Raw genomic sequence first — 24,604 nt, forward strand, 5'->3', positions numbered from 1 at the left:
TGCTTTGTGTAAAAATTCGACTTCAACTACCTTCCTGTAACGTCCTGCCTACTGTTACATACTCATCCAGGAAAGTCTTGTGCATTTAAGTTTGGTGTACAAATAGATCAGCACAATTCTGATTTATTTGTCAGTGATGTTCCTTAATAGAGCTGTAACTCTCTATCTGCATTCAATTGCATACAGTCTTCTTCCAAAGTTTCCCGTGCTAAGTTCTTTCAGATTCACAGATGATATCATGTATTGTTCTCTATTTAAACATGAAGAGATTATGTTGTCATTTCCAGATCTGACTTGTCAGTGTAACAACATGTTTTTGAGGGAGGAGTATTCCTTACCCCCTGCACTTTGTTGTATTTTTCAGAATGTCAGTTGTTGTTGCATTCTGTAACAGCCAGGAAGGTAAAGTTTCTTTCTGCTGTAACTGCAGCATATTTAAGTTTATGATTTAAAGATATCTCTGAAGCTTTTTAACCTCAAGATCTGGAGTGGCAGATGCCATAAAACAAATTTGCTTGCTTTTGATTCTTACTTTCTGATGGTATAGCAGATTCTGACATGTTCTCATTAACCTTTTCCAAAGAGTTAAACTGTACAAGTGCATAATGTATATTTTATCACAGTTTAATCTGAGATCTTTTCCTGATATTAAGAAACAGCTCGTGCCTGTTTCTCCATGGGCTGATGGTTAGAGATGTAGCAAGTAGCAGTCCCAGGTCATTCATGGATCTGGTGTCTCTGCTTACTCGTGAAGAATAAGAATTGCTAAAAGTGACTAATTTTCTTAAAGGCTGTGCTGAGTTTTATGTAGATTAGGGTGTGCCTGTGTGATTTGTCCCTTGTTTCTTAAGGTTTTATTCATTTTCCTCTTAATGTGTTTGGTGGTTTTTTTAATCTGTGTAATGGTGTTTTGGGCATATTAGGTTAATAAAGTTTCTAAAACATTACCACTATTGAGAGTTCAACCTGTACAGTGCAGTCAAGGTTGAACAAGTTTTTAGTAGCCATATATTAAATTAGATGTTAGCTTTTATTAATAAACAATTTGAAATGTGTTTTCAAAATGCTGGCCAAATTCTTGCTTAACAAGTATGAATTTACATTTATTGATCTTATTTAACATCAACACATAATGCCAAATGACATGCCTGTTTAAATTCGGCTGAAATTAGCATAGCCAGCCTATGACTGAGTGATTGCCATTGGCATATTTACCAGATACCCTTCAGCATCATGTTCTTTTGTCTTAAGATTATTTGAAACAGTGTTTTGTTTCTGTAAGTTCTAGTAATAGCCTGTTTATGCATTACATATACATGTATGAAATTTTATAAATGCTGAAGCCACATATTGATGGCACGCTGCAGGATGAAATCTGACAACATCCATCATCACTGTGTTTTACTTCTGTAGATCTGAAGTCAACCAGCTTAGTCAGGAAAAAGAGTATCTTCATGGCAGATTGGAGAAGATGCAGAAACGGAATGATGAATTGGACCAACAATGTATCCAGCATGGGAGAATGCATGAGAGGATGAAGTCAAGGTAGGAGGTCCTGTTAACTGTCAGTATGTGGTATGATCTACTGTACCTGTTGTATTGTGTAAATATAAAAATGACACTAGCTTATTTGAAAGTAATGTTCTTTCCTTATGAAAATGACCATCCCTTCCCCCTCCCCAAGCATTCTGTCAAGGTTTTTTTTTTATAACATCTTTTGCTTGTGCCATTTTGGATAAATAAAAGGAAAGCTTGAACAGCATAGTCTTCCAAAGAATTTAAGCCTAGTACATATGTGTGTGGGCTGCTTCGGCTGTTCTCTGCTCTAACTTGGATGAATTGTCTTACCATATAAAAAAAAAGGGCGGGGGGGGGGAGGGGGAGGAAACGGAGGGGAAATTATTTGGTAATATGATTGTTGAATACAGATGTGGATTCTGTAATGCCATGTAATAGGTGTATTTTTGGGGTTTATTATCTTACCTTTCTCAGTAATATTTAACTTGGATAAACAGATAAATCTTACTGAAGATCTTAATAACCACAGAACTATTAACAGCTTCCAGGCACCACTAGCCTTTTCAGAGAAGCTGCGATTTCCTCAGGAAGTGCTGGGAGCAGCTACAGCAAGACTAAGTATGGAATATTTCCACCGATACCAATTGAGTGTTCTGGCCAGCGTGTCTGGGCTGATAATGCCTTGTGCTGTGATTTGGCTTATATGTCCTTAAAGATCCTTGTGGAGACTTTTCATTTGGTACCAGAAAGTTTGTTTAGGCTCTCTTGTTCTGTTTTCCACTCCATATTCATTGTAACAGGCACTGGAAAGACCTTAGGCATGGTTGGGGAGGTAGAGGATAAAGTAGAGAGATGACAGAGAGGCAAGTCTGCAAACCCAATCAGCCAGGCTACCTCTTGTCAGTAGTGAAAGGCAAAATGCAGTTTAACTTCATTTGGACTAGATAGTCCTGGCTGGGCAAAATTCTGTCTGCTTCTTTTTTGACCACCAACCACCTGATAGGAAGAGAGCTTGCATGTATTGAAGCAGCCAGTCTGGTATGCTCTTTTTTTTTTCTTTTTTTTTTTTTTCCAACTATTGATTATTTTTTTCCCGCTCTTCGTTCTCTATCAGCTTGTTTCTTGCAAGCTCTCCATACATTCTTTTCAGTCGTCCAGACTCCCTTCCTTCCTCTTCCTTTTCGGATTTCTGTCTGTACCTCATCCTGTCCTTCTGTAACCCAGGATTGTCATCATCTTTTATAACTCAGAGAACAAAGAAATTCCAAATGCTACAACTGTGTCCCTAATCTTTGTGACCACATAATCTTTTTTTCATCTCGCCTCCCTTTTGGTTTATTTACTTGTGGTGGATTCTTAGCGTATGGGGGACATGCACTGAGCAATCGGGGTCACTTTCAGGGGAAAAAAATTAATTTTTCTTTTCCTCCTTCTTCCTAGCAGTTCTTCCGTAGAATTATTAGTATCTAGTTGAATTTAAGACTGCTTTGTAAATTTTTAAGACAACTTTCCCTCTATCAAAATCAAATGGATCTCCTGGAAAATGTTGTTCATTCTCTGCTGCAGCAGCAATGATTATACACTAGAAAAGATTGAAAGCATTAATCCAGAACAGAAAAGTGGTTTGAAAGCAGAGTAGTCATGCTGCAGGCAGTGCCTTACCTTCTGCTGCTGTTTTGCTCGCAACAAGAAGAGAAAACAGGACAGTGATAGTATTTTCCTTATTTAACATTTTAGAGTATGTAAATATGGGAGAGATTATCAAGTACTGGAATCATGGACAGTATACTTTACCAGCATTTTGGCAGGGGATTCTTTTAACATTTTTAGTGATTATCTTGCACTGTATTAATTTAAAACCTAGGTAATAAGTGACAAGGCTGATATAATACACTGCTTTAAAAATTCAGTGTAATCTAATTTTCGTTTCCATGGGAAGACTGTAATAGATTTTCAGTATCAGTACCCAAATGCTATAAATTGACTATGAAGTATTCAGATCTAGGTGAAGAAAACCAGAAAGTATAACTACTGCAACAAATAAATCTCCCAGTTCCTTATATTTATGTTGAAGGACTTCCACCAAATAAAAATAGTAATTTTTATCTTTTGATTTTGAAAATAGAGATCTGACTATGCTATTTAGTAAAAGCGGAAGAACAAATAATAATAATAATAATAATGTGTTTTGCTTCAGGTTTTCATCCATCACTCAGATACTAACAATCACAGCAAAATAATGTTAAGGAAGATTGCTTTTTAACACAGTATGTTTCCCCTTCATATGCAGCTACAAATAGCACTGGTCTTTGCATCACAATCCTGCAAAGTGTGTTCAGACCTAATTTTCTATCTGTTATTATTCTGGCTCTCTTTAGAAAGTTTCTTGTATGAAAATGATTTTGTCTGAAGTTGGGACCTAATGTTTGCATTTGAATAATAAGGAATTGTGACATTTGTTTAAGAATAAATCTCTATCACTATTTGTGTTCTAGGAGAATATGACAGGGCCTGGTATAACTGTTTTGTGGAAGGAGCAAGATCTAATCGATCAACGGAATTTCTTTTAGAGCAGCAATATTTTGGTGACTGTGATAGTTGCATTTCTGAAAGTGAACAAGATAACTCTTTGTCATTCCTAGCTTTCTGTCTGAATATGTACTGTATATAAAAATAATCTGAAATAACATCAAGCGGGGGGGAGTTAAAAAAAAAAGATTAAATTGCTGTCATTAAAGATTATTTTAAATATTTTATTATTTAATCAATGCAATGCAAATATCCATCCCTTTCTGTGTGTTTTTGGTCAGTGAAATACAACATTAAAAGAAGTAGATGGACATTTAAATGATACAGTTGATATACACTATTGGGGCAAACTTGGGTTGAAAGATGTACGGTTTGCAGAACTAGGGTGACACGCTAGGACTGCAGTAGAGCTTATGAAGACATATTGATTTAATGGTGTTAATCTAGCAACCCTGTGGATCTTTGCTTTAGATGCATATATGATTTTTTTTTTTTTTTTGCATTAGTTTGTGCTTGTTTTGATGGTTTTTGCAGTTAGGTACTTTTCATTTTAGATAATGATTTATTTAGCTAAGTAGATTATCTCAAAAGTATTCATTAACATGACATGGGGTCACTGATGTACCACTGGAAGTGAGCTGGTCAGCATGTGTGACTTTATGGATCTGAATCTTGGTGAAATAAAATTCTTGTCTGTTATGTGGCAAAGAGCACATTGGTATAAATTTTCAACCTGAGAGCAAATTTTATTATTAAATTCTTCAAATTCCCTCTCTGGAGATCTGTGTTCGTAGCAGAAATTAGCAGGTAGCAGAAAGTACAGAATTTCTTATAAGGCAGCTATAAAGATAGAAAGCTAGCCAAGAAGAAAAAGAATACGAAGCAAAAATAAAAGGTTAAGCTACCTTTCTGTTTTCCTTCTGTGCTCCACTCCACACACACACCAAAAAAAAAAAAAAAAAAATATCCGGAGAAAGGGAAATCCGAAATCCAATTAATTGGGTAACTGTACACATAATGTTGGTTCTTTCTCTCCTTTATCTGATTTCAAACAAAATTCCAAGGCATGCGTTTTCACCTCTGTAGTTAGACCAATACTGTAAATGCAGATCCACTTTCTAGCAAGCTCTGTTCTCTTCCGATTTGGGGAGCAAGAAGAAAAAGACAAGAATCTGCCTAGATCTATTATTGATGGAGCATATTTATGAATAAGTAATATTTGCCCAAGCTGCCATGGGTCAGGATTTCATCAGCTTTCACTGAACTTGGTTAACAACTCTTATAGGTACACGGTTCGACTATGGCTTTCCTGCATCTGTGGTGGTTCTTGTAAAGCAAGCATTTGACTGTAAGTCATCTATTTAGCCAATTTCTTCTGTGGACAGCCAGTATCTAAAATGGGAAACATTTGATTTGATATAGCTAGCTCTTTTCTGTGCACATTTCCTGTTAAAGACCCAGATGATGTGTGGAAGCACAGCAAATATGGAGTAGTGTCTTCAAGTAGGAGAAGAAAATCCTAGGCAATTGCTTTCCTTTTTTTCAGGATAAGCCAGCCATGCCTTTAGTTTGGTATACCAAGCAGCAAAAAAGAGCATATGGACAGTAGTTTATATGAAGTATGAGGCTCTTTTGAATTTTTTTTTTAGTAAAACAAATTTAGAAGCTCCTAATGAGTTTTTCTCAAACATTTTTCCAAACTAAGTTCAGTATGTGGGGTCTGGGGCTATGAATTTTCTCTGAAACTTTAGTTTTGTTGATTAGAGTTGGTATTAGTGTTATTTTGGCTGTAATGTGTGCGATCACAGTCCAATCTGTTTCACCTTAACAATAATAATGCATTTTATGCAAATTTGTATGGGGCTTTTTGTTGTAGTAGCTCTTTTGGGGTGACAGTGTTGCATGTATTTCGACTATATTTTTGGTAGGTGAAGTTAAAAAGAAGAGCCTACAGGACTGGCAGTTTGGGGCAGATGTGTGTCTATTCCTCAGGCATCAGTGGTTGTAAGTTAACTATAAAAATGTTACAACCATCTGTGTAACAAGACGGCAGAGATCTGCTCTTGCCTGTTACTATAAATAAGAAGGAGATTTGTTTGACTTCATAGACATTGGATTTATAAAGACTATATGTGTCAAATTGTAACTACGTGCCATGTTGCCGAGATGTGTCTGCAGCCAACTACCTGGGGTGTCTTCCCCTTCAGACACTCTAGTGTAGTGCAGCAACTGTGCAGAAATGTCTGTATAGCACAACATGTGACAAATTATATTTGTTTTCTACCTATGGGGAAATGTATGATTCTTATGGATAAGCTTATCTGGAAGTGTAGCTAAAATGGATTCTTAAATGGACCACTCAAGGAGGTAGAGAGAAAATGTGACATTCAGTTTAACGATGATTTTAAAGGGTTTTCCCACCATTAAATTTATTTTTTGTTGTTGTTACTAAGTGTTAGTGTATGAGAGATCACATATGCATGAGAGAATGCATATATATGAGATTTAAGAGATAACTATATTGAGAATATACCAGCAGTTTCAAGTAACTGATACATAAAATCACAATAGCTGATTTGCTGTTACTATTACATTACTGAATAGGGATTTTGCATTTCTTTGGCAAATCTTCAGTAGAACAATTGATTAAAATTATTTCTTGATACCTGGAGCAATCGAGTTGTGTTTAAAATATTACATTTTCTGCTTAAAACTTTTGTACTTTTTTTGTGTGTGTGTCTTTTCAAGAAATAATGATGGGTGAAAGAACTTAGTTTTGATCATTGCCTAAAAGACCTGTATTTTTTTTTTCCAATCCAGTTTGCTCTTTGTTGACTGTATTGTTTTCCTTATTTTTATTTTACCGATATGTTAGTATTTTTTTTAAGTAACAGTGAGAAGATTATTACTATATTTTTACTAGGCCATTCATCTGTTTCAAAATGCAATTAGAGAATAAAATTGCATTATATTATGACTTTTTAGTTTAAAATTCATTAATTTTTATATTGAAAATGTAGATAAACTTATGTAGTGTCTGTAACATCTTTAATATCAAAGTTGCCCCAATGTTAAAAGAGTAGTATGCTGCACTTTTTCCTGAGCATCATTACTCATACCCACATATCTTTGGTGTGGTTTCACTGTAATGGGATTGCTGTAGTAGTTGGAGACAGACTTGTCTGTATAGCCTTTCATGCAAGGAGTTTGTAAAAAGCTTTGTGGTCACTGTGTCCTGCATTGAAGTGCAGCCAGGTAAAACTCTTGGCTCTGCCTAGAATTGAAGGTTATCACTATTACTTAGTTTTTTAATTGCTATTTAATAGACTCACATTTTAGGTTGAGAAATGTATACTCGAGAGAAGTATTATTAGGAAATAGTCAATGGATTGTGTGTATATGCATGGACACATTTACATATATATGTTGCAAATCCTGTCAAGAGTCTGAAGGTGCATTTGGCTTTTATTTAGTGTTTGGGTGTTTGCACACAGTTCACATGGTGTGGAATAGATGAATGATGTTTTAGATGAACTGAATGTTCAAAATCTCTCCCTCCTTCTTGCTCTCCAGTTCACTATTTGTCTAATATCTATATATTTATATATTTATTTGTCTAATATATATGTATTTATATATTTACTTGTGTATTTCTGCCCCCCACACTTTAAATAGATGTCTATATCTAGTGTGTATATAAATGTATATATTATTTGTGCTTTTATATGGATAATATTCCCATTCTAAATAGTTAATAAGATTATATGAGCCACCATATACTGTTTTTAAAGATTTATTCCCCAACTATTTGAACAGTAGACACATAAAGCAAAAGTTATCTTAGTTGAAAATGTATACCAAGGGTGAAATACAGAGTCTTCAGAAAACACTGCAAAATTGTATGCAAATAAGTTGTTAGCCACATTAAGAAGCAAATGACAAGCAGAGGGAAGTATCACACCCAATTTTCAGATAGATGTTTGGGGAACTTAATAATATTCTGTAAGATGTGTTCTAGGTCGCTGACTACTGTGTTCTGCTACTGCAGCTGTCACTAAGTGTGTGTGTGTGTGTATATAAAATATATATACTTATATATATAGTTTATATATATATATATTGCTTTGAGAATGTATTGAGCTCCTTTGTAAACGTCATTAGACCTTGCTGCTCGAATTTGGACAACTGTTTCCAGCACCACTGATTTCTGATTGGGATCGTTCTTATTTTTGGTATGAATTTATTTGTGTTCGGCTTGTACCTACTTGTCCTTGAGCCAAAATTGGGATAAATAGTTCTTTTGTTCTGCTTTTATTTTATCTGCACTGATAATGCAGATAATTATAGACAATGTTGTGTCTATTCAGTCCTGCTTCTGAATAATAAGTGAAGCCTTCCTCTTTTGTTCTTTTTGCAGTAGGTTCTCCATCACCCTCAGATTTCTGATTGTTGATCTCTTTTGAATATGGGCAGCACTGCCTACATGGTGTTGGATGAGGGCATTTGAATATCTCAGATGGTGGAATTAATGTATTTACTGGAAATTCCTTGACTGATGGTTCGTACAATCACGTTTGCCTTTTTGACAGCTGCATAATATTGGCAGCTGATAATCCTTCTCTATCCAAGAAGTGCATCCAGGACCTTTTCCTCCCAAGTAAATTCAAGTTCTTAGCAGAGACTTTTGCTGTGAACTGAGAATACGATAAGTCCCTCGCGTATAACTTTGTACTATAAAATTTCATCCCCTTTCTGCTGTTCCAGTCATCTGAGTCATCTGTTCCTTTCTGTGCAGTATCCCAGACCTTCTCTAAGCTGATGACATCTCTTCAGTTTATCAGCCCACTCCCACTTTTTGTGCTGAGTCATAATTCAAAATATTCAAAAATCTGTTTAAACTCAAAGAAATCCACTTATAATTCTTCCTCACCTTCAATTGTTCCTGTCGGCTGTGCTCTTATTTTAGTGAGTTACTTATCAACAACAGCATAGTTAACGATTGCTGACAGGGCATGATGTTTATTGTTTTGTTAAAGTTAACATAGGTAAGATTTATTGCATTTCCTTTATTAAAAAATCAGCTGTCAAAGAATTTAGGATTGACATGACAGAATCTGCTTGGTCTAACTTATGTTTCAGTTTCTCATGTTTTCCATTTACCTTCATTTCCTTATATATTCTTTTTCCTTCAAAATTTGTTGTAGACTTTTCATGCATTTGATATCATGTTAATGGGCTGATAATTATCTGAATTACTTTCTTTAAGGATTAGTTAATGCTGCATCTGTTTTGATTGCTTAACAATGTAGTCAATGTGGGGAAGAAGGTGTACAGGGGAAAACGACGGTGTCTGTGTTCACTTTGCACATCAAGACAGCTGGCCGCCACAATTTCGGTATTTTAGAAACTGGAGTATAGTATCTGTGAAAGGGATGCTATAAACTTGGGGATAGTCAATGCCTGAAGGAAAATCCAGGTGGAAAAATAGCCAAATTTACTTGCTTCTGTGTTGAACAACTGTCAACACTCTGACTAACACCCCCTCTGCTAAGAATCTCGTTATTGTCCACTCCTGAGAATATCTTCTACTGTATTGCTTTGATGTACTCTGCCGTCTCCAAAACAGACGTGAGGATAGTAGTTCTTCATGCCATCAACTTCTGGGAGTCAAAGCCTTCAGCTTACTAGTAGTAAGCTTGTGTTCTTGTCTACCGGGAATGTAAAAAGCCCTGAAATATGTGTGACATAAACCAGCATAACATAAGGTTCCAGGCTGTTCTTGTTACTTTCTGTTGTCAGCACAGTTGTTGGTTTTCAAATTTAAATGTTAATTTAGCATTAATGAAGAATTCTTGATTGTCTCCTCTAAAATGGAGGTGGATAAAGGTGATGTCTTTGACAGCTCAGCCCAGACTCTCCTTGATGTGGCAAGATCTAGAAATGCTTGGCCCTAGGCGCATCATCACAGTGATGCTGAAAAAGATGTGCATTGTTGGAGAGAAGTGTACCCATGGCTTTCCAGTGAAACCGCATTTTATTCTCCTCCAATTTGCTACAAACCTGCAACTGTTTTAATTTTCGTTGGGGCTTGCTTCTGGTGGTGGTATGTGATCCTGCTTGTGTTAATCCACCAATTACCCCTTAACGACTACCGTATCTTCTCCTTTGAAACACTTTGCCTTCAGTGCCTGGCAGTAGCACCTCTGGTCTGTGGTAGTAGTCATGGGTAGGTCTTCCTCACCCCTTTCCCCAGAGATGTGAAACAAACAGTGAGCAGGCTGGATCAAAGTGCTCCCTTGCTGGCAGGTTCATAAAAACTTAGTTGTTTAATGGCAAGAAATATCACCAAAAAGCATATTACAGTTCAAGTTATCTGCTAAAAGGTATCCAGAGCTACAGAATAAAGGTTTCTACCCAGGATAATAGCCTTTCCAATGTAGTATAAACTCTGGAGGACAACCATCCCTGTGTTTTTCCTAGAAGTATACACCATTTAACAATCTTTAGCAAGTCTTAGTTGTTCAGACCATATAAAAAAATTAAATTGTTGAAATCTCTGACTGTTATATTCACCTTGTTTCTCTTTTCCATATTGTGTTGCATCTGTATTTTTAAAGTTCATTTATCTGTACCGTGTTTCTGTGATATCCTTGTGATATGTCAGAACATTAGGAAAAGAAAAAAAAATGTTTTCCAATAGCCACTGTGAGACTAACATTATGCGGTAGTTCAGCAGCAAATATCTAGTTGGGATATTTAACACTAATTGGGATCTTCCTATTGGGCCTTAAGTGAACTCACAATAATAGTAAAATCTGACTATTAACCCATTTGGCAAACTACTTTAAACAGTAGCAGATTTTCTTCCGGTTTTGATCTCTGTGCATAACTCTGAGATTTTCCAACTAAGGCTATTTGAAAGCCTTCATTCCCATATAGTGGGCAACTGAAAATGAAGACAGATGAATAACATTTAAACAGCTTTGCAAGTGTGTCATGAAAATTTACCAGCTCTGTAACAAAATCTATGCACCTGTCTGCTTTCAAGGTTGTTGTTGTAAGAGAAGGAGACCCAAAAATAATGACGATTTATGTTTTTAATATAATAAGTGAGTAGATTTTTGCAAGGCTATTGGAAGACAGCTTTTTCCTGATAACTTAGGTGTTTTGATTGCTTCTGCAGAGTCCAGTCCTGCTCCTATGGAAGTTGATATAACTGTGGATGCTCACGTTTTCCATATATAAGTCTAACCTGCTTTCAAATCTTCGAGTGTTTAGCCTTGATGTGCCTTATGCCAGTAGTTCCATAACTAATGTTGCAGTTAAAGATTATTTTTTTCCCCGCCTTCATGATTTTTGTTTTCCATCTTTCAAACTAATTGGAAGTGCTGTTGTTTTTTGTGTTATGAGAGTGAAGACTTATTTTTGCACTGGTTTTGTTCTGTAAAACATAAATAGAATCTTCTTTTGCCTATTTCTTGTCTAACTTAAACTATCATTCTTTTCTGGAGCTCCAGTCATATTCCTTATCCATTTCTAAATGCACTCCAAAAAAATGGCCATCCTAAAAAACTAAATACTGAAAAGTAGTTGTGTTTATTGTACATTGTGATAGTGCTAATTGGTGGTAGCCTAATATTAACAGGCATTGTGCTAGTTTCTGGCACATTTAAGATGCTGTCTTAAATGTGTTATCCTTCAACTGCTAATCACAGGAACTGCAGATTAGCAGTTGAAGGATAGAGATTATGGAAGTGGCTATATGCAAATAGAGATTATGGAAGTGGCTATAACGAAGAACAGTATGATAAGAGCTACTTAGCATCTACATTTCTAGTGTACTCAAGACAGTGTTATGTGTGCTCAGGGCTCCTCAGTTTGGTTCTGAAATAAAGTAGTGAGAATGGAAAATATGAAAGAAAGGGAAAAGGGTAGTAGATTATTCTATGTTTGTTTAACTTGTTCTTCGTGAACAGTAAATTTGTATATGCAGGGAAAGAAAGGGGAAATGAGATTTTTTTTTTTAAAAAAAAAAGTCCTTTTTAACCTCAGAGAGCCAAATTCCACTTGTAGTTATACCTATGGAAACACATATTTGTTACACATATGATATCTCATTACTTAGGACTTGATCTTGAACAGTCTTTAGAATGCTGATTTGATTCAAGTCAGGGTTGCTAAATACTTCCAGGTCTCTGGTTTCAAAAGTTGTCTCAGTGACATGGCTGAAATTATAGTAATCTTTTCTCTGCTTATGTAACATGGTATAATCCTTCTGAGTGCTACACTAGCGCTTCCCACACTGCCAGGGATTTAGCCTTACTTTTAGCTATGTGACTTGCATGTAGTCAAAAACAACTTTTAGGGGTTTGGGTCTTCTGTGGTTTTTGTTGTTGGTTGTTTTTTGGTTTTTTCCCCCTCTGCTTGGATCACTTGAGTGGCTGACCTTTTTTTATATATCTATATAAAAAATATATATATTTATATAAATATATATTTATATAAAACTGTGTGTGTATGTATATGTACATATATACACACACAATTTCAGAACTGAAAAAAGCTCATCTGTAAAGGGACACCAAGCATGAACAATTGAACAGAATAAATGTTTGGAAGCACATAACTTAAAAGCACTTTGACTTTAACTTTTACCATCACGAAGGCTGTTGTAATCTGTAGTGCCTTATCACACATGTGTTAGATGATGCAAATACTTGCTCTTCCCAAATCAGTTTTATGAATAAAATGCACAAACAAGCTGAGCAGAGGCATATGTATCCTTGGGGAAAACGGGCTTTGATAGGCCGGGCAGAAATGGAATTCCTTCATTGACTTTTTGTAATGCTAACCCACGTCAATAAAATCCACAGGAAATGTGTGTAACATTTTGTCCTTTTTAAATTTACATCTTTAATAGCAAGGAGACACTCCAGGCAGTGCATTTCTGGGGGATTATTGCATTTCTCGGGTGGCTGAAGTCACTCACCCTTCAGCCTTGTGCCTCACAACACACCCGAGGCAAGCCATAATCCCCAGCAAGGCACTGCCTGTCTTATCTTATTGCTTAATTATTATACCTATTTAATGCTGCTTAGAACATTGTCAGCTGTTGAGAAAAGGTAATTATCACTAGTCAAATGAAAAACACTTTTTTGGCTGCCTTACGGATACACATTTTACTGGTACCTTGATACATAATGAAGCCTGATAGCAAAACTTTTGCTTGTCTCTTCTTCAAGCCACAGCTGTTTCCCTGCTAAATTCATCCCATCTGTCTCCCCTTCCGTAAGGCTGTAGGCAGTATAGCATAAGTACAGAAGCAGTTCAGTGCTATTTTGGATAAACATAGCTGAAATTTGAATCTTTGCCATTTGCAATGCACACATTTTGTTTTACTGCTGTAAAGAGAGCTGTCAAAATAAAAACTACATGGATAATTTACTGAAATACAGTCAAATAAAGGGATGATCAAAGGGGAAAAATGAAGATATAATATAGGGTCATTCTTACTTTCATGGTGTATTCTGAACAGTGAAATTGTTGACCTCTTGACATTGGTAGGTTCAGAGAAATTGGTAGTAAATAAGAAAAATAGAAACCACTGAATTGAAATATAGCATGAAGATTTCCAGATTTCGTGCCAAAAAGGTTAATTGTAGCAGGCAGTTATTTGCGATAGTGCCCTGTTGAGATATCTGACCAAGGTATAGTTCTTTGCTCATTTTATAAGGAGTTTATAATTGTGTAAGATAATACAGCTTGGAAATTAAACCCAACATTTCTATATGTGACACTGTCTCTGAAAATGGAAGGACGCTGTAATGATCACTGTGGGGCAACAGTCATCTACGCCCTCCTTCACTCTTTGCAGTTTTAGTTCACATGGAAAAATGTATATTAAAGTTGAATATAGTGTCTTCATTGAGTTTGTTGTTCTAAATTGGAACCCAAGGCTTGTGTTTGAAATTCCAGACCTTCGGGAACAAATGATCCAAATATCAGTAAAGTCGTCTTGATAGTTCACCTTTGTGGCCTGAATAAATTGAGTATTGTGCAATACAGAATATTTGAGAGTCTTTCAGAAAAAAACCCTTTTAAAAAAAAGTCCTCTACTCTGCTGAAGTGTTAGAAATCTCTAGTAGGAGAAGGGATTTGACTGCTACATCTTGGATATATTTTCCTTTCACTGTGGTGGTATGTTATGTGCAGGCAATGTCAGAGAAGACTATATTTAATCAGCAGTGTGTCTGTATGGCTGGTACTTATGTGTCTTTTGTAGGAGAACCTTAGGAACTCTTTCTAGGTTAACCCTGATGTGTATTTGGGATAGTTCTATGTTCTGTGAAAGTTTATTCTTGAAGGCTAGTGCTTCCAAATTCATATTGTGTTAGGTAAAGGTGAACAAAGCCATGTTTATCCTAACCTAGAAGATGCTCTCATTGACAAATAAATAAATAGATAAAGAAGTTAATGTTAGTGAACAATGAAATTATCTCAGTGTAAAATTAATCTAAATGTTACGAACAGAAAGTTCCTTTGGGAAAAAGGTGCTTTGTGGAGTTCACTGCTACTGAAATACTGATTTCAGTGTTCTGTATTGAGGTAGAGAAGAGGAAAAAAGGATGTTAAGTCTTAGCTTCTTCAGTATTTAAAGGATTGTTTTCAAGCTGTATCAAAAGAAACAAAGCCTTCTGTAATATTACTAAGAAAGGTACTGCTACGTGAAAAGTTTACACAGTGATTTTTGTGTAAATATATGTAAAATCAATACTCCGTAGCAAGAACCAAGACTACATTACTCCTTCACATTTACAGGAATGTTAGAATTTCTCTCTCTTTATAGACACTAAATTGACATATATTCAAAGGTTGTAAAATATTATTTTTAGTTTTGTTCAGTAATATGAATATAAATAAGGATATTATAATCTGGGAGACTGAATATTGATCTTTAGTCCTCCTGCAACTAATCCAGGAGCTGGTAACAAAGCTGCTGCACCAGAACTAGTACCTTCAGGTTTTAGTTTAAAGGAAGAAAGGCTCCAACATTTTTAAAGGAAAACCAGTTCTTCAAGGACTCTGCCATATGTACCAACGTAATGTTTCAGGAAACTAAATAAACTTTTTTTTTTCCCCTCTCCAAAAGAAGAGATTTACTTTTGTGTTGCATTACATATTGGAAATGGTTAGCCTCTGTTAAAGTTATTGAGGTAGCTGCTGTAAGTTCATGTGGGAAGTCTGTACCTTCATGCATTACAAATTTGACAGATCCACTGCATTTTTTCCAAACATGATTCCAGAGCTGCAAATATCTAAAGAAAACTCAATTTTTACAGAGGATTTTACACTCTTACAGGGTTTGCGCAAGTAAGAATTAAGGATGGAGGAGTGGACAAGATCAAGAGCAAAACAAGTTCTAGTGGTTGTCTTTCCTATGTGCAAAGTATTAAGAGAGCTGTCAATCTGTTTTTCACATATTTGTTGTACTTTTTTTTTCTCCAGTCCAGAGTGCCTTACCATAACTATGTGCACTTGATGATGATGTGATCAAAAATCCAAGATTATATGGATTCCAAGTGATCCTTCACCTACAGTGTTGAGTATGCACCCACTGTTGGGCCTGTTTATGGTGATCAGGATCTAATAAGAAGACTGCCTTTTGTCTAACCTAGCACTTCAAATACTCATTTGTTTTTGTCTGGCCATCATCTTTTTACTTACGTCCAGGATTTTTTTTTTTTCTGCCTATGTGTTTTTAGATCAGACAGAAGGCACTATATTTCCACTCTTTCCTTCTGCAGGTTAGTGTAAGGACAAAAGGAAAGGAAGGAATGGATCAGAAGGGATCATGTACTACCAGACCAAAAAAATCCATTAAATAATGTGGAAAAATAAAAACATTTCTTTAAAGACAAAAGAAGAAAAATACTTCTTACAGTGCTATTCTCTGTTCTTTTCCCTTTACCTTTTCATGGCTTTCTTGGTTTAAGGTAATTTTAGGTATTCCATCTCTACATGTCGAGGGAGTGTTTCCTGATAAAAAAGTTCTGGAGATTTATGGATCTCCTGGGGGAAAAAAATTTTGAATGTACACAGTGAACAAAAACCTCTACTTGTTCAAAATTTTTCATGCAACTTCTTTGTTTGTTCAATTGCCTTGTGAGTTATATGATCAAAACCAACAGCCAATACAGTCTTCCCAAAATATTATTACTTTTCACTCTATCTTAGCTGTCTGCTCCCACTTTCAACTGATTCTATTTTGGCAAATTTTAGACTTTGTTGTTGTTACTGCTTAGATGTTTTGATTAGATATAATTTTCAAGCTCCACTATTTGAAATTATTTTTTTAATAGCAACATGACATAAGCTGAACAATACATTCCACCTATATGGTACATAAATGTTTTTTTCTTTTTGCCTAGGTTCTCCCTACTGGAGAAATTATAGCAACTATTAGCAACTGCTAATATAGCAACTGCTTGCATGTCATCTACAAAACAAAATTAAAATCCCTTTCATTCAGCAGTAGTGCAGGTTTTGCACATGCGCTCTTAATAGAAAGAAAAGCTTGCCTTACATTGCTGTGTTAAAATCTTTCCCTCTGAATTGTCCCTGGACCCATTTGACCCTCAACTGAGGTACAGAAGCTACCCCAAGCAAAGTTTTAAATTACAGGGACTATTTATGCAAAAGGAGAGGTAAAATTAATTCTGGTAAAAAGCTGAATTGATTAGAGTCCTGATAGTTAAATTAATTAGCAGAGCCCCCAATTCCACTGCTGTTAAAGCAGTGTTGCAAGATAAATGAGTGATCCTCCCCATGCTACCTTCTTTCCTTTCAATAATCAGTGGAACTTTGGTTGCTGGAAGCAGCTGAATTTCTTCAGTCCGTTAAACACAACAGATAACTGTAGAGCAGAACTGAAAATCAGGGTTACCTGAGATGTTAGTGTTGTTTATGTGAAAATACCATCTTAAAAATTCTGTTCCATTAAAATTTATTCTCTCCTACTAAGCTGCTTTCTATTCATATTTTCAAATAGCACATTGTAATGTCCTTTGTAATCTTTATGGGAAGGAATTTTTTCCTAATACTTCAGTGACTTTCTACATCAGATTGGAGGGTAATGTTACAGTCAGTAATGTTTACATCAACAAATGTAAATTCAAATTAAATCTATTATTTAAATAGCATAATGGAAACACATGGTGCTTTGTAGTCATGTAATTAAAGAAGATCTCTGCCTCCAGGAGTTTATGATCTAAAGATCAAAACAAGTTCCACATGCAACAGACCTCTTCTAAATATCAGTGTACAATTTGGGGATTTTTGTCTTGCATTTACTTCAGCATAAATTTTACTCTTGAGCAGAGATTTCACCCAGGACAGTGCAGTACTGCTGGAGATGTAGTGCACAGGTATTGTGCTTGACACTTTGTGCAGGGGCAGTTAACTCTTAGCACAGAAGAGTTTGGTGTTTTGATGTCAACATATATAATTCACTTATTTACAGTAACTCTGAACTAAACTTTGTGGATGATACTGGTTTAGTTAAGGGAAAAAAAAGAAATTCTTATCTTTAACAAGGAGTCTGACTAGCCATGCCTTTTTTTTTTTTTTTCCTCCAGTTGTGAAAGTAATTTTGTGCAAAATTGCATTTGAGTTAAATTATTCACTCATCCTGGGGCAACAGCCTGTATTCACTTTCCAGCTGAGCCAACTAAAAATATGGGAAACAGACCAGCCTAGTATTCCATTGTTGCCTTATATAATGTGGTGTTTTGGAAATGATGATGAAGGCAACCTGGATATTTCATGGATGAAATAGTAGATTCATAAACTCAAAGCTTTGCTTGCTATTTGTAATGGTGTTTTCTCCCTTCCTTTCAAAACTCTGTGCCCACAAATCAGAGATGTTGCTTTTATTTAAAACGTAAAGAAAAAGGAAAAAAAAATGAAACCTCTTTATCCTTTGAAGAAATCTTTGCCTGAATTGCTGGCTGAGTTCCTTCAAAAGCCCTGGACTCCTTCAAAATTTGGAACCAAGTTCAGACCCCAACTAGGTAAGCTAGTGTACTTTGTTTAGTGTACTTTAAGTCTTAGTTTTCTCCCCACAATATACTACAAAAGAGTCTGAGTGTAAACACATAGGTGGTTATTGTCAAGTGTGATGGTTTGGGATTTCTTCCAATTGTCATCCTAATTAGGACCCTGATTACAAAGAATTTTTCATTTCTTTTGGGCATGGGGAGCTAATTGAAGACCTGTCTGTGAACCCTGTGACTCATAGGTAGCTGCAAACCATTAAGCCCCTTTGACACTGTAATGACTTAGCTGCAAAATAATTTAGCAGCTCTAAGAGGCAACTTTTGCCTTCAACCGCCTTGCCTGAGCATTTTCCCTAAGTTAAGGTAAGTTTGTCCAGTACCTCGCATGTTCGCATGTTTTGTTCCTTTTTTTCTTTTTTTCTCAGTTGATGCCGTTGCTTAGGATTGCACAGCTCAGAGGTGCTACTGTGGTTTTCCTCAGTTTATTAAATCCATAAAACATGAGTTCTGGTCATTTCCTCATTCTCTAATGTTCTGAGTTCTGGCAGCTATCAGAGACTTCTGAGCATTTTGTTTTGAATTATGGCAGTTCTTCTCCAAGTGTTGTGTTTTAATACCCATACTGTGGTACAGATCTTGGTATTGCTGGTTTAAGGTCATCTGTGTGATGATCAGATAATGCTGTACTTATCTTTTCTAACACGTTCTAAGATAAAGCTGTGAAATGGTTGCGTGTTATGAGCAGTAGGCATTAATGAAAGTTGGCGCTTTTCTTCCAGACCACTCTGAGCAAAATTTTTGTGCTTCAGATATGGCCATACACTACTCAGTGTAAGTAATAGGTTTTCCTACAATGAGCGATAGTACAAGTCCTACTTCCTGCACGTCTACAGCTGGATTTCCTTTCTACTGCCCTTCTTTTTTTTAACTAAACTGTAGCTTTCTGAGCAAAATGAGCCTTTGGGTCATATGGTATGTGCCTTCACACAAACCTTTACTACATGACAGGCTACCTTAGCAACCAAGGTTTGTTTTCCACTTACTCCTACTCATTGCTTTTTGTCTTGTGCTGACATAATAGATTCTGTGCTGTACAAAAGGAAGCCCTAAATGACAACTAGCATTGTGCTCGAGACCTGCATATTTGGATCTAGACTCAGATGAAGGTCTTGTGCTCAAAAACAGTCAGTGCTTGTCAATCCCAAATACCAAATTTCTTTTGTAACAGTGGAATCAGTGGTAATCTCACAGTTCTAAAGCAACACTGAAAAACATAATATCCTTTATCAGTTGGGGTACCTTAATGATTTCAGGGTGCTGTGGGTGGAAGAATAAGCAAGAAGAACAGGATTTCCTAAGAGGGTACATAGTATTGTAGTCTTAAACAAACAACCCACTCCCCAAAAACAACAAAGCAAAAAACCCAAACTACAGAGGTCCTATGAAAAGCCACAATAATTCTGACATCGGGCAGTTAAGTAACAGACTCTGATGCAGAAAACTGTCCCAGATTCCAACATTCCTTTCAGCTGACATTAGAAAACAAGGTAGACTTAGCATGAGAAACAGTGTCTTTATATGAAGAGATTGCTCTTGTTAGGCCCATATGTGAACCATATATCCAGATTCTCTCTACATCCGCTCACATGTCTCCCTGTCAGCATCTGAAGAGAGATCCCCAAATGTTCAAGTGTACCTTTCAGATCAGAGTTTAATTTTAGAAGACTATCTTGGCCTATTAATTTTAACAGTGCTGTGATGGAGGAGACATCAGATTGCACGTAAAATTTCAGAAGTCAAAATGCTACAAAGCTGTAGAAATAAATGCAAGTGCAACTTGCAGTAATGGGTCACAATACTTGTATATGGTAAAATAGGTATGTGTAAAATATATGTCATTATTGAATAAGTAATAATTCATTAGGGAGTATATTGTTCTTATGCACTTTATATGTTACAAACTGCAGCATGGAGGCTGAATGCTTCTGTGACCTGTGTGTTCCAAATTTCTACATCTTGGACATTTTTGCAATTTCTGTGTTTTCTCATATTTAATTTGTAAGCGTTCGTTTCAATTTAATGACAAACTTTAGAATATACAAGCAAAAGCCAGACTTCTTGGGCTTAAAAAAAAAAAGCTCACTACTTGGGATTGTTTAATGTAGATAAGCAAAGTAAGCTCCTAGGCAATTAATTCAGAAGAATCACCCTGATAATTAAACTATGATCAGGTAATACCTAAGAGGTATTTATAATACAAGCTGATTATATTAGAATAGTTTGGATACTGTGAAACTTGTAAAAATGGTAATTGAAATCTTTCAGATACTTTATTGATTACTTAATTTCTCTGTAAGGTGTATTTTAGTATTGTATCCTTAAAATTAAGTACATGAAGTCACCATCCAGAACTAAGAAATGATACCAAAACAGGAGTTGCAAAATTTAAAATGCCAGTATGAAGTGAAGTCATTTTTCAATGTAGTGGTTCTATGCTTTCTGTTTTGATGATGGATGTCTAAGGGCATTCATGTGGTTATGAAGAAAGAAATTCATTCCCTTGCTAATATCCCCACTTCCCATGTAGTCTTTTTCAAATTGAAGGGGTTTTGCTTTCAATTCCCTATTTCTCTTTGTTTCAAAAGAGGAAAAACACTCTGTAATTTCTACAAATTACTGTAGAAATTCTGTTATTTCTACAAGTTACAAATGAAGCGCCCAATAAAACTGGGTAGATGATTTACAATTATTATTTATTGATATCAGACATTTCAGGTATATGTAGAATATGAACATCACAAGCTTTAAACCTATTTTTGTAATCTTCATTATTCTATATAATAAGAACTGTCTTTTCTTTAAAACTTCAAATACACACACCACCCACTAACCCCCAAAAACAGAAAAACAACAAAACGTATGACCAAGATATGATAGTGGATTATTCTTCATCAGACTCAATCTTTTTCTTAAGTGGTCCACACTGCAATCCAGTGAACCCATTGGCACTTCTGATCAGAAATCATTAAGAAGCATGTGTAAGAAGCAGTGCAATTACACTCTGCAGTCAAAGGAGAAGCTCTAGATGTACAGTGCACCTTCATAATTTTCCATTGCTTGTCAAGAGAATAAAGTGTTATTTTGTTTCTTAGCCTGCCTCCAATAAGAAAGCACGCAACATTTACATTATTTCTACAGTAGTCAGTTTGCCACAGGTCTTGGCCAAGACTTCACCTGTGGTTTCTTCTCATTCACCTGTTCTGGGACAAAAGGATATAGCACGTATACAAAGTTCCTTTTCTCTCTCACACCTCAATCTAGGACCATACTTTTTGCCTAAACAATAAATTTAAATTCTGACATGCTTAATCCAACACGTTTCACATATGCAAAGGACCTCTGTTGGCCAGCCCCTCCGTTTCTGAAATTCTGTTTCTGATGTTTGTACAGACTTTTATTGAAGGGAGGGCAGTACTGGAACTTGCTGATGACAGCCTGGGATGGGGCGAGAGAGCCTGTGTGACATGCTTTTTTGGAACTTCACTCACAGCTGGTGTCAGAGACATATGAAATGTGGTCATAGACGACTGGTTTTAACTTTTTCAGTTCAGAAAGCATTCTGCTGGGTTGGTTATTGCTTTGCTATCCAAAGCAACCCAATGGATAAAATAGGCATTTCTAGACCCATTAAATGCTATTGAGTTTATTGAGAATCTTTTAGGAAAATGCGAAGACCCCTCCATCTAGGAAAACAAAGGAAGTTAACATGTACGATCAGATGATTGGAAAAAATTTTCTCTCCCATCTCCCAGCGTCCTGTAAGAAGATTGAGGCAGGTGGGCCAAGCCTAGGCATTAACACCTGAAATGAGAATTGATTAATGATCAGAAATGTGTGCAAAACACACAAGGTCTGAAAAAGATTCATCCAAGAGGTTGAGGAGGATTTTTGTTGAACTCTTTTTTTTTTTAAACATAATTACATAATTTGTAAAGTTTTGAAGAGTATGTACAGAACTAAATGAAGACTTAATCTGTAGTTATTTATAAACATTTCTTGTTACTGTAAACACCCTCTATACAGTTCTTTATTATAGCTGGTAAATCAAGCCCTATCAAATTTAAACTGAGCTAAATTGCTACATCATTGAATACATTGCCACATTTTACATTTTGAAATTCAAGTGTGTTTTGAACTTCTGTCATCTTTTTCTTAAGGGAAAAATAAAGTGGAATTATAGGAGGATAATTATGGGAGGAGAAAGTTGCTTTTTAATTTTGGTTTTATATAAGACTATCCAAAGCAATTTTGATGAAATTCAAAATAGCCTTAAGACTGGGGGGGGGGAGGGATAGGACATACTAGCCATAAATAAACACCTTAGAAACCGAGTATTGTGTCCTCAAAAGTGCTGGTTTGAACCAAAGCCTCAACACTGGTCTGCTCTTTCTGTGAGGATAGGACTCAGTCTCCCCATCGTTTGTTTAGGAATTCTAACTCCTAAATAGCTGAGGGGAAAAAACAATTTGTACATTATCTAGTCGAACACAAGCATTCTCATATTGTAAAGAAGGCTGGCTTTCTGAAGGCACAGGTACGTTCTGTGCTCATTGCAATGGAGAGTTGATGTGGGGAGACTATTTGGAGCAATTACATGTCTAGTTTCTATTCTTCTTGAAAAATGCTAGAACACACACATGTGCTTCATGGTCCTTATGCCACATACTGCTTCTCTCTGCACAGATAATCACACCAACAATACATGTGAGCAGCATTTGAGGTAGAGCTGTTATCTTTTATCTCTTTGATGTCTATTTTACTGATGCATGAAAAGTTGAACGAGGAAATAGTGTTTCTGAACAAAAGGTGTTGCAAATCCTCAGCAGACAGAATTGCAAAATTGTGCCGTCTGTCCTTACACGTTTCCATCTCTGCCTGTCCTTCGTTAACTGAGCTGGTTATTCATCACAGAGTGGTCAATGAGAGTTTTATAGGAGCATTTATTTATAATTTCGATGTTCTAGGTCTTTTTTTTTTTTTTTTTTTTTAATTTCAGGCTCCAAAGTGTATATTTTCTTTTCTGTTATAGTCAATTATGTCATAAATGGTCAAATGATAACTCATCACAAACAAAATTATTTTTGCAGCCTCTCTTCCTAGCGTCTGGATTCTAAAGAGACAACCTGGATGCCTGCATGCCAGTGCAACCAGGATTTCAACAGTGTCAATAATCTTTGCTCATCGCACCAAAAAAATCAGTGTGTCAGTGTATTCCTGCAGAGTCATTAGCATACAGACTCGCTCTGCTTGCTTAACAAAGCATGGTTCGGTGTATTGTAGTTTCCTAGGCTGCTTGTCTGATTCACCTCTGACAAAAGCAGAGGGAAAATTCAGTCTCTTCTTCAGTGGCACGCTAATGTGGGAAATAAATCATCAGGCATAAGGTCTGAAATGGCAGTCATTTAAATAATTCAAATGCAGCGATCAGTTTGCCCGTGTGCCTTTCATTTCTTTGTTTTGTTTCTCTGTATTTCTCAAATCATTGAGACACAAATGATCTTCTGCAACAATCTATATTTTTAAAATATCTAGAGCTAAATAATCCACGTCCTCTTTAAATGCAGTTTAACTGGTTACATGTTAAATAATTATTTGCTCTCTCTTTTGTGGTGTGGAGGGGGGAGTTGGAGGGGAGAAGTAACATACAAGCAGATGTGCTGCTAGATCTACAGGCTTCTGCCAACCATATGGCATCTTAAAGAAAGATGGTTGGAGCGTCTGGATTAGCAAAGAGTCGGGATGGAAAGCCATGTGTCGTGTTGGTACAGGCAGTTGTTTTAGCTCTCTGTAAAAGGCTTCAGGAGATTGTGTAATGGAACAAATGGTACTGCAAGCCTAGTAACAGCCTTACCGCTGCTGGAGAGGCAATTGGCCCCCAGGCGGGTACTGCTTCATCCTTGCTTGTTGGTTTTTTGTGAAGGATTTTTATATCGTTATTCTGTGTTCTTCTTTTAACATACGGGAAACTTGGGAGATTTAATTCTGAACTTTATACTTGAAAGAGAGCTATTGTGTGGTTAGGATTTTTTCACACTCATTTTTTATAATGAAAACACATAGTTTCCCTCTCTTTCAAATGAGAAGCTCGTGCCCTTCTGCAAATTTCCTGCATCCTTCGTGAACACTTTGAGACACCAATTCATTGAATTTGTAACCGATGCCCAGATTTGGGGGGAAAACTGCTCTCTCTGGGACGTGCTTAGTTAAAAACAAGATTGGGGCTATTGTGCTTGTGGCTATAACGTACCGGCTTGGCATTCGTATTCTGTTTGACAAGTTGCTCTTTATGCAAACAAGGGGCCTGCTCCTATTAAAGGCAAAATTCCTTTTGTTTTCAGCAGCACAGGATTGGGCTCTTGGTGGGGTTTTGTGTGCGTTACAGGAGTCTCAGTAGTTCACATTACAGCTCATGGGAGTTATTCTGGATCAGGATGAAAGCTTTT

The 24,604-nt window shown here is 36.2% G+C and overlaps 1 protein-coding gene across 2 annotated transcripts in view; it reads left to right on the top strand.

The window, feature by feature from the left end:
* Positions 1–24,604, top strand: part of SDCCAG8 (SHH signaling and ciliogenesis regulator SDCCAG8) — a 111,643-nt gene that overhangs the window by 69,065 nt on the left and 17,974 nt on the right. For both annotated transcript variants that reach the window (XM_075748815.1, XM_075748814.1), the window contains exon 16: positions 1,414–1,545. In XM_075748815.1, coding sequence (XP_075604930.1) covers positions 1,414–1,545 — 132 coding nt within the window. The remainder of the gene's footprint in view (positions 1–1,413; positions 1,546–24,604) is intronic.

This window comes from Balearica regulorum, chromosome 3, assembly GCF_011004875.1.
Source record: "Balearica regulorum gibbericeps isolate bBalReg1 chromosome 3, bBalReg1.pri, whole genome shotgun sequence".
NCBI lineage: Eukaryota > Metazoa > Chordata > Aves > Gruiformes > Gruidae > Balearica > Balearica regulorum.